Genomic DNA, 9503 nt, shown 5'->3' with positions numbered 1-9503 from the left:
ATATTGAGAAGCCTAGATCAAAAAAGATTTTAAAAATAAACTTATTAAATATAATTATCAATATTAAGAGTCTACTCATTGCCAGCATAATACCAAAACTTTTCACTATGGCATACCCAAAGGAAATAATAATCGTGGTGATAATTGCACTTTTTTTCTTTACGTTTCATCCACATTTTTCACCATTGATGATTAGGAAGGATGTCTGGACACGATTCATTTGGAAATTCATCTTAACCAAGAATCAGTTATACCCTCACAAATTCCACAAGCAGGCTTAGCCTACAGGCAATAACTGAAGTGTTCAGCATATCAAAAACTATAGGAGCTCCACATTTCAAAAACATTTGCATTTTATTAATAGAAAAGATATATTTTCTCCTGAATCTAAGTCCTCAATTATTTTTTTGTTAATTTGACCTTATGGCAATAATAAATAGTTTTTGTACAGATCTCTTTTAGCTTTTCTGTGAACACAGACTGGCATTCATAACACTGGGATACTCTGTTTTAAAATGATTTTATCCACAAAGGATGAGGTATTTTAATAATTACATAAATATATGATAAAAAAATACATTTATTTAAAAAGTAATACATTTTCAAAAAGTTAATGGAATACAAGATTAATATAAACATTGACTTTTTCAAATGAAAAATGAGATTTCCCATAAATTATCAGTCAATATAGAGCTTATTCATGCTCTAAAAACAAATAATAACAGCAATATTTATCACCATATGCAATTCAAGAATGCATAGATTCACAAGAGTATTACAGAGAATGTTCAAATTAAACAACTACATAAATCTGGTGCTTTCCAAGTATATTTTCAGTGCAAAACCTTCTTCGGTTTTTCACTTATATTTTCAATTTACAACAACATTTCAATCTACAATCCATTAATTAATTGTCTGTATAGTTTCTGAGGGGAAAACATTCAGAAGAAGCCTTGAGTACAAGACACACCAAAATTCTGGCACACTTGTAGAGCCTGATCCAGTGGAAGTCTTAAAAAGACTTAAAATTTTAAAACAATACTTATTCTTTTGATTCACTATTGTCCTTTGAGGATGATGGCTTGCTAGCTGCTGATTTGTTTGCTGGTGATCCAGCCAGAATGATAGGGATGATTTGCTCTTTAGTTCCACTCTTTGACGGAACCTATAAAGTATATCAATGTAAGGCTGTTTTAAACTCTAAAAGAAAATTTGACTTGCTTAGTGACAGTTTGCAGTAAACCCTAATGGTGGCTAAGCAATGCATGGGAGGAATTGAAAAAACCTTCAATGCCTTCTATTTTTGATATTAGTTTTCTAACTAAAGAATGAGACAAGAATAAATCATGCAATGGTGAAAGCAATCGCATTTTAGATCCTGTGGCAGCTAAGGTCATTTTGATTTAAAATGGTGACAGGTTCCTCTATCTCACTTAGGGTTTTATTACTATATGGATTTCTACCGGTTAAGGTAGGTTTTGGATGGACACAAGCTACCAAATAGTCCAGCAAAAATTCACTTTTTTCTCCCAACAAACACAGCCTAACATCCTATTCTACAATAAGCCCCTCTTCCTCTCTTAATACATCCTTATCCTATTCCTGCCCCTTCTTTGCTTGCCTATCATTCTCCCTTCTATCACAGTCTTCAACACCCCATTGCCAATCAATATGCCCAGCATGCATTTATCCTGTCTCCAAATGATTTCTGCCATCAATCCCCTCTCCTCCCCCACCATAACTAGAACTTCCTCCTGTTTCCACACTGTACATAACTAAACTCCATATCAAAGCTTTAATGAGCCTTTTCTTAAAACCTTACTCAACATTCCTGCACGTTCCAATCTATTTCCTGCAATGTATTCATTAGTTTTTCTCTATTCACTCTTTCCAATCCGCATTTTCTTAAACCTTTAAATGATTCTGCAGGAATGTTGTCTATCCCCATGGTCTCATTTCATTTCCATTAATGCCATTTCTATCTCACCATCGAGCAAGCCTGGACCCAAGCTTTCTTCATATTCTCTTTCTATGTCTAATCTTGATGGACTAAGTTCTTTACCTTACAATTCTATATATTCCTTCCATCTCTCTTGGATCTTTTCTGTTTCAACTATTATCTATTACCTCTAATTTTTACCACAGATTTTCCCTTCTTACTTCGCCATACTTTAAACCTTCTTGTACAGTGCGCTAATTTCACTCTTACTCTAAAAATTTTCCAAATTCTTCCACCATGATTCTTTTCCTCTACATATTTTTTATCCATCACAATTAATTATTTTACTTTTTGCACTTCCTTCTACCAAACCCAGTATTTAGATTCTTCCATTTTCTTCTCTCGCCTATCTTTCTAATCATCCATCTTGTCCATAACCCATTTTCCCTTGTCCTCTTCCTATTAGCAGTTCCAATAGTTTATTTTGTGGCTTTTGATATCCCTTTTTTAATATGTTCCCATTTTTCCTTGATAGTACTCAGCTCCTTTCCCTCACTCATGACTTCCTCTACAGCCTGCTGATGGTCCTTCTCTGTCAATTCAGTCAATGCTTCTACGTTCTATTTCCTAACCTGTCTCCCCTGCTTAATCTTTTTAAATCAGATGCTACACTTCATAACTTCTAAATTGTGATTAGAGTCTGCATCTGTTCTTGAGAAACTGCAAATTGAACTTACTGTTCCTAAATCAATGCCAAACCATTATATAATCTAACTGGAAATAAGGGGAAATTTTCTGCAATTTTTTCGATAGTTCTGCAAGGAGACAACTTGAGTTCTGCAGAAGACTTTCATCTTCACCAACAAGACACCACAAAAGGTGTAGCTATACATGGAAAATGACTCCGAGAGGTATCAGTTAGATTACATTATGGTTAGGCACAGATTTAGGAACATCATGATCAATTTGCTGTTTCCCGGGAGTAGATGCGGACTCTGATGACAACTGAGTAATTAGGAAGTGTAGTATCCAAGACAAAAAGATACGGCAGGGGAGGTGATTTAGGAAAAGGAATGTAGAAGGATTAACTGGATTCATAAGGGTGCAGTATCAGCAGGCTGTAGAGCAAATAATGAGCGAGGAAAGGAAGCAGAGTACTATACAGAAAAAATTGGAATGTATCAAAAAGTGTTATCAAAAACCACTAAAAAAACTATAGGAGCTGTTAGTAGGAAAAGGACTATGAAACCATGTATCACAGATGAGATGATTAGAAAAATAGATGAGTGAAAGAAATTGAAGAATGTAAATACAGAGTTGGGTAGAAGAAATTATAAAGAGTTAAATAATAGATAGGTAGCAAATAGAGCAAAATAAATACGGTGGAAAAGACACGTCAAGGATATGGTAAGTTTGCAGAGGAAGGGTGAAGTTAGTGTGCTACACACGAAGACCAAAACACTGCTGGGAAGCAAGAGGAAATAATCCCTGTTAACAATCAGAGATAATTTGGGAAAAATATTAATTGAACAAGGGAAGATCCAAGAGAGATGGAAATAATATTCAACTAACTGTATTTTAAAAACATTAGACCAGCAAGGCTAGACGTAGAGAGGGAATATGGTGTATATGAGGACAGCTTAGGTCCAGGCTTACTTGATAGCAAGAAAGAGGGCATTCAGGAAATTGACAATCAAGTCTTTCTTCCAATTTCCACTATGCCCTTTCTATCCTTTAGTATCGATTGACAATATTCCCGTGAAATGACTTAAAGGTTTAGGAAAAGGTGATAGGAATATTATCCATGGACGAATTCGTAGCATTTATGAGAAATGAATTTGGCTGGCAGACTGTGTCAGATCAATGTCAGTTCCTTTTTCAAAAAGGCAAAGGTGATGTTATGAGCAAACTATAGAACCGTAAGTTTTATTTTGTAGGTAGCTGAGTGGGTATCAGGGTCATCATCAAGAGGATGGAGAAAAAAGCAATTGAGTACACAGGGGATGATCAGTTTGGGTTCAAAAAGGGGAGAGGCATGCATGATGCCATTGCAGTTTTGTGATCACTAATAGAGAGGAACATAGGATACAATCAAAATGCATCTCCCTGTTTTGTAGATTTGGAAAAGGCATTTGATACAGATAATTGGGAAAACTTAATGAATGTATTGCAAACAATAGGAGTAGATTGGAGTGTTAGGAGAATGATCTTCAACTTGTAGTACATGCCTCTGACTGCTCAGTTGCAAGTGGGAGGTAAGGAGTCCAGATAAGCAAGGTTATAAAAAGGAGTAAAGCAAGGTTGTCCATTATTACCTCTGCTTTTCAATGTCCATTTTCAACATCAATACGCAGAGAATATGGTTAAAGAGGCAAGGGAAGAACTGGAGATAGGAATGAAATTCAGCAGGGACTTCATAAAATCAGGTTTGCTGATGATCAAGCTTAAGTTTGTCTCTCAGCCAAGGGGTAGCACAATTTGCTGAATGCATTGGAAAGTCAGTGCAATATATATATGATAAGAATAAATGAATAAAATGAAAGTTATGGAGTTTTCCAGAAATAGAAAGGCTAAGATAAATGTAAAAATAGGAGGGCAAAAACTAAAGCAGGTGGAACAGTTTACATATTTTGGAAGTGTTTCGGACCAAAATGGTCATAGTAGTAGGGACATAAGGAGAAGAATTGCATTAGGCAAAGAAGCTTTTGCAAGGAGGGGGGAATTGATGACAGGGATGCAGAGTAAGGATGATGAAAAAAGGCTCATTAAAACTTAGCTAAGGAGAATAGTTATGTACAGCACAGAAACATACCAAAATCTACCTAATGATAAAGACTATCAGCTCTGACTTTAATAGTATCAATCTGAGCACCTTGTTATTAATTACTCACATAAGCGCAGATATAAGAATGGAATACTTGGGTAAGGATGTTAAGAAAAGGCTCGTTAAAACTTTGATAACGAGCATTGTTATGCATGGCACAGAAACATGGTTGCAGGATTGAGACGATGAAGTGGACAGATAGGAAAACAAAGGAGGAAGTTCTAGGCATGGTGGGGGAGGAGAGGGGATTCATGGCAGAAATCATAAAGAAACAGGAAAAATGGATGCAGATCATATCGATTGTCAATGGGGTGTTGAAGATTGTGATAGTGTACAATAATAGGCAAGCAAGGAAGGGGCATAAATAGGATACGGATGCTGGAGGGAATGAAGGGAGGGAAGAAGTGTATGGAGTTGAAGAGGGACTTATTGTAGAAGAGGATGTTGGGTTGTACAATGTGCGGCAACATAATTTCCTTTTTTATAAAGCAAAACCCCTTTAAAAAGGAAGTTATGTTGCTGCAAACTGTATATATTAGGAGAGAAAAGGGAATTACCGCTATACTGTTTGGTGGCTGGTGTACATCCAGAACCTACCTTATAATAAAGACTACCATGTCTGAATATTGTAGCAACGATCTGAGCACCTTGCTATACATAATCTATACATAGGCAGATGTAAGAATGGATAAAACATACTACAAACACTTAACAGCTGAGATTAGTTACAAAATGAAGATCTAGATTCATAAGCTATTGTTTAGAGAGAGCTCTAATTGCATGTCATTTTCATGTGCAGCATAAAATGTTCTAAATCTATTCATAAACTTAAAATAAGTAGAAAAATTACCTAAAACCATCATTATTGTTTTTAAAAATACCCTAAAATATCAAAGCCATTTATCATAGTCTTGATCAAAGTGTAAACATTTGTTTGGCCATCATTAGGCTTGTATTCAATTTGCAGGTTGGTATGATAGCCAAAGGTATACCATCATCAGACAAATAACTATGCTATGTGAAATTTACTTATTCAGAGTTTTTAGGACAGCAAGTCCTTTTCCCTGTAACACACACTTCCTTACTCAGTTCTGTCATCTAGGAACACAAGGATTTAACATGGGATGGCTAAAGATATCACCTTGATTAGATCCCTCCATCCTCGGGAGAGTAGCGTGATGCTTTTTCATTGAACAACCACACAACTCACATTCATCATAACTCTCAAAGAAATTTAAAATGCATCCCGATTACTTTTATGACCAAATTAGATATTAGAAAGATGCTAAATTTTAATTCACCATGAAGACCTAAGGCTCGACTTAAACTCAAGAAATTGGAGGCAGTCATTGTATACGATTAATGGAAATAATTATGGCTTACCTTGGGAGCACTAAGAGTGAGGATTCCATCAGGAGATAAGAATGAAGTGATGTCTTCAAATTTTATACCTTCTGGAACAGAGTAGTTGTGAACAAAATGGCGAGCTGCAGATACTCTCCCAAACTCCCTTTCTTCATGATTACCCTCTACGATTATCTGATCATTCACCATTTTCACTGAGAGCTCATCAGGATGAAATTCCTGGACATCCAAATTGATGTGGAAGACTCCATCAGCATTTTGGCCATTGGGTGCACCAGCCTGTTGGCTAGGAGTGTGAGGCCACTGCCTACAGCGTCTGGATTGTGCTCGTGCTTGCGCCATTGTGGGCATTCCCATTGCCATGTATTGGTGGGAATCTTGCTCCAAACGCTGAAAGCAGTTCTGCATTGCTTCCACAGAGTCCATTGGTGAGATTTTAAAAGGGAAGAATGCCATCTGCATGAAGGAGAAAAAAGGCTATGTTAAGTTTAATGAGGCATCATGGTTTTGAAATTTTGACCGCCTAAGCAAAATTTGATGGAGTTCTCTTTCCATTATCATAATTTTTGTTAACATTTAAATAGTGTCAATGCACTCCAACTTCCTATTTGCCAGCCCAGGCGCCCATAGTAGTAGAACCAAGTTGGGGTGAAGAACTTGCACCCTGGCCAAACCCCGAGGGAATCTTTGCTTACTCCACAGAAGAATCTCAAATAAAATATCCCAAATATTGAATAATTCTGGCCTGCAAGCATACAAAACATGAATAAATACGTACTTCTCTTTGTTTTCAAATTTTACCGAATGCAGATTAGATGAAATGGACGAATGAAGAGTTAGCACAGAGCAAAGAGGAGATCAATATTTACATCGTGATCCAAAATTCACTTCACATGATACACAATGAAAAAAAGTTTCAGATACACCCAGCCGCTGTTAACTCATTTAGTCAATTAAATCAACTAATAAGAACACATTCATTTACTTCCTACTTGTTGAGCTATCAAACTGACCATAATACACTGGCAGTTCTTGGTCTAAAAATAATGAGGGGGGGGATACTATTTTTCCATTCCCACAAAATGATGACTCTTCAAAACAGCATTTTTCTCTTTGACAATTTTAGGGCAAATGAAACTTAGTTATGCAGCTGTCATTTTCTATGCACCACAATCTGATTTTATCTCTCCACTGAAGCTTTAAAAGGATGCTATTAAATTGACGAGACTTTAGTAAGGCTTTTTTTCACAGACAGAAGGCAGGGAATATACACCATTATACTATCCCTATCTTAGTGCATCAATGATCACTTGTGAATTTTGTTCAGAAAAATTAGCATTTTCATACATAGCTACTCTATATTTATCATTCAAACTTAACAGTGATTATGTTTCTCCTTTACTCAAGCTAGTATGTTAATTGACTACCCAATACCCAGAATCCTGATATTTCCCTTAAAGATGATAGTCCGGAGCATCCCTTCTGTCTTAAGGGACATACCAAAGGGCCCATGATATGCCCCTTAAAGATGATGAGACAAGATTTCATAACTTGTTCACTAACCCTATTCTAATTGCACAAGGGTTTTCAAGTCTAACCTGTGATTGCACTGTTTTCAAAGCATACTAATTCCACAGCAATGATACGTGAAGAAGTACTCGAGAGTTACGACTGAAACGACATTTATAAATAAATGATCGGAAAGATACTGGAATAAAAGACATCATTACGCAATACATAAATATATCGGAATACCACCCTTATGCGTTGCTATGCAAGCCGGGCGAGTTTCTATGGTAGAAGAACGACCTACAGTTGAAGAGATGGAGTAACGTTACACACTGCAGTTCAGAGCGGTATATGTACGATCTTTCAGGCAAATACAAATTGTCCAAATATGAGCACGAGATGTTTTTCCTACGAGAAGTTATGCCTTTTCAATACCAAGTGCATTTGGTACACTCATCGCGAATGTGTTGTAATAGAGCTGAAAGTAAATCAACTATTCCAGTGGTAACAGATTATGTTGACTTCTAACCTTAATAGTGGTCACTGATGCCCCGTACAATACAACTTGCTCACTTCGGGGTAGATGTACTTCTTTTCTCCTGCGTCTCAGCGAATTCCCCTTAGTGTTTTGAATACGCACTAACTGGGCGATAGGAATATATAGGAATCTGAAGAAGTGTGGAGTTCCCACGCCAGGTGCCTCTCAACCAGCAAATTGACTTTTTGGAACGTTTGGTCTGGACGTCTCGGACTGGAATGTTCGCGATTATTCAGGAACCGCCATGAGCATGGGGTACTGCTTCGAAATGATAATGGAAGGACTAGAATGTTCTGGAATCAGCTGGAGTGGAGGTCATAAACCAAGTGAGAGCGGGAAGGTGGGAGATTTGCGTCATTGGATTTGATTACGAATGTTGTCATCGTTACTCATCGCTCTTTGGGCTAAATATTTTGGCATGGCAAAAACTTGGCGGGATATAATTGCACAAAGATATTCTGTTAAAGGAATTCCCTCGTAATTGAGAAATATCCACATGAGATTTACATAGGGTGTAAAATTATAACGAAAACATTAGAAGAACCATTGCAGTTTAGGTAATATTTCGTGAACAACCGCCAAAAAAGCTTTATTCTCTATATGAAGAGAGAGTGTTCCCTGAAACGATTTTTCGCCCCAATTCTAGACATTGTTCAGATGAATATAAAAAAATGACCATCCGAGCGATCACTATTGAGTTTTCTTCGAACGTCTCTTGGAATCCACTTCTAAATAATATCTCTGCGGGGTATTATTTACATGTAGATGGTGTTGTCACCACCCAAAAGAACAAAACCAGATGCAAATTCAACACATCCATGAAAACCTATTCCCACAGTGGCGTATACATTCACGTACAAATCCTTTAAACTTACACGCGTGCAAATACATATACTATTAACAAACGTTGCACGTTAAGAGTACAGTAATAAATTTATCCAATAATGTGCAAGCTAGAATTTGAAAAGTAAGAAGGCGAAATTCCACTACAACGTGGACTTGCAACATGCAACCGTCTCCTCCCCCAAGAACATAGGGAATGTGACCCAACACTGTAGATAGCGGGAGGGTCTCCCCACAGAGAGAGATGAGGGATGGACGGGGAAACTGAAAAACAAAGCAATTGAGGAGAACTAATTATTACCTAGACGCTGAGTGTGGGAAGTGGAATTTTTGCTGTCTATAACCTCAGAGTTGCTATCCTATATTGTCTGTGGGAAGAAGGAATGCACTGGCATTAGACATGTTGCCCAGTACAGGATGAAATATGCACCACCAATATTATAAAAATGCACCCCCATAGGCTTAATTAACTTATTAAGTATTAC

General features: G+C 37.0%; 1 protein-coding gene across 1 annotated transcript; it reads right to left on the bottom strand.

Annotated features, from left to right (window-relative positions):
* Positions 1-562: 562 nt before the first annotated feature.
* LOC139701268 (heat shock protein 27-like) lies at positions 563-8453 on the bottom strand. Its single transcript, XM_071599748.1, has 3 exons — positions 8167-8453; positions 6147-6584; positions 563-1165 (listed from the first exon to the last, which is right to left on the bottom strand). Exons 2-3 carry the CDS (start codon positions 6582-6584, stop codon positions 1043-1045), a joined length of 561 nt encoding a protein of 186 aa, XP_071455849.1. The 5' UTR covers positions 8167-8453; the 3' UTR covers positions 563-1042.
* Positions 8454-9503: the final 1050 nt, after the last annotated feature.

The sequence above is a fragment of the Hetaerina americana genome, unplaced genomic scaffold (assembly GCF_022747635.1).
Source record: "Hetaerina americana unplaced genomic scaffold, ioHetAmer1.1.p SCAF_1, whole genome shotgun sequence".
In the NCBI taxonomy this organism is placed as follows: Eukaryota; Metazoa; Arthropoda; class Insecta; order Odonata; family Calopterygidae; genus Hetaerina; species Hetaerina americana.
The sequence above is the reverse complement of the archived record's forward strand: the minus strand, read 5'-3'. Positions and strand labels throughout refer to the sequence as shown.

Excerpts from the sequence above, each read along its gene's own strand:
- LOC139701268 (XM_071599748.1), bottom strand. The coding sequence starts at position 6,584 with ATGGCATTCTTCCCTTTTAAAATCTCACCAATGGACTCTGTGGAAGCA. Across the intron at positions 1,166-6,146 it reads TCACTCTTAGTGCTCCCAAG|GTTCCGTCAAAGAGTGGAAC; the intron begins GTAAGCCATAAT and ends TATACTTTATAG.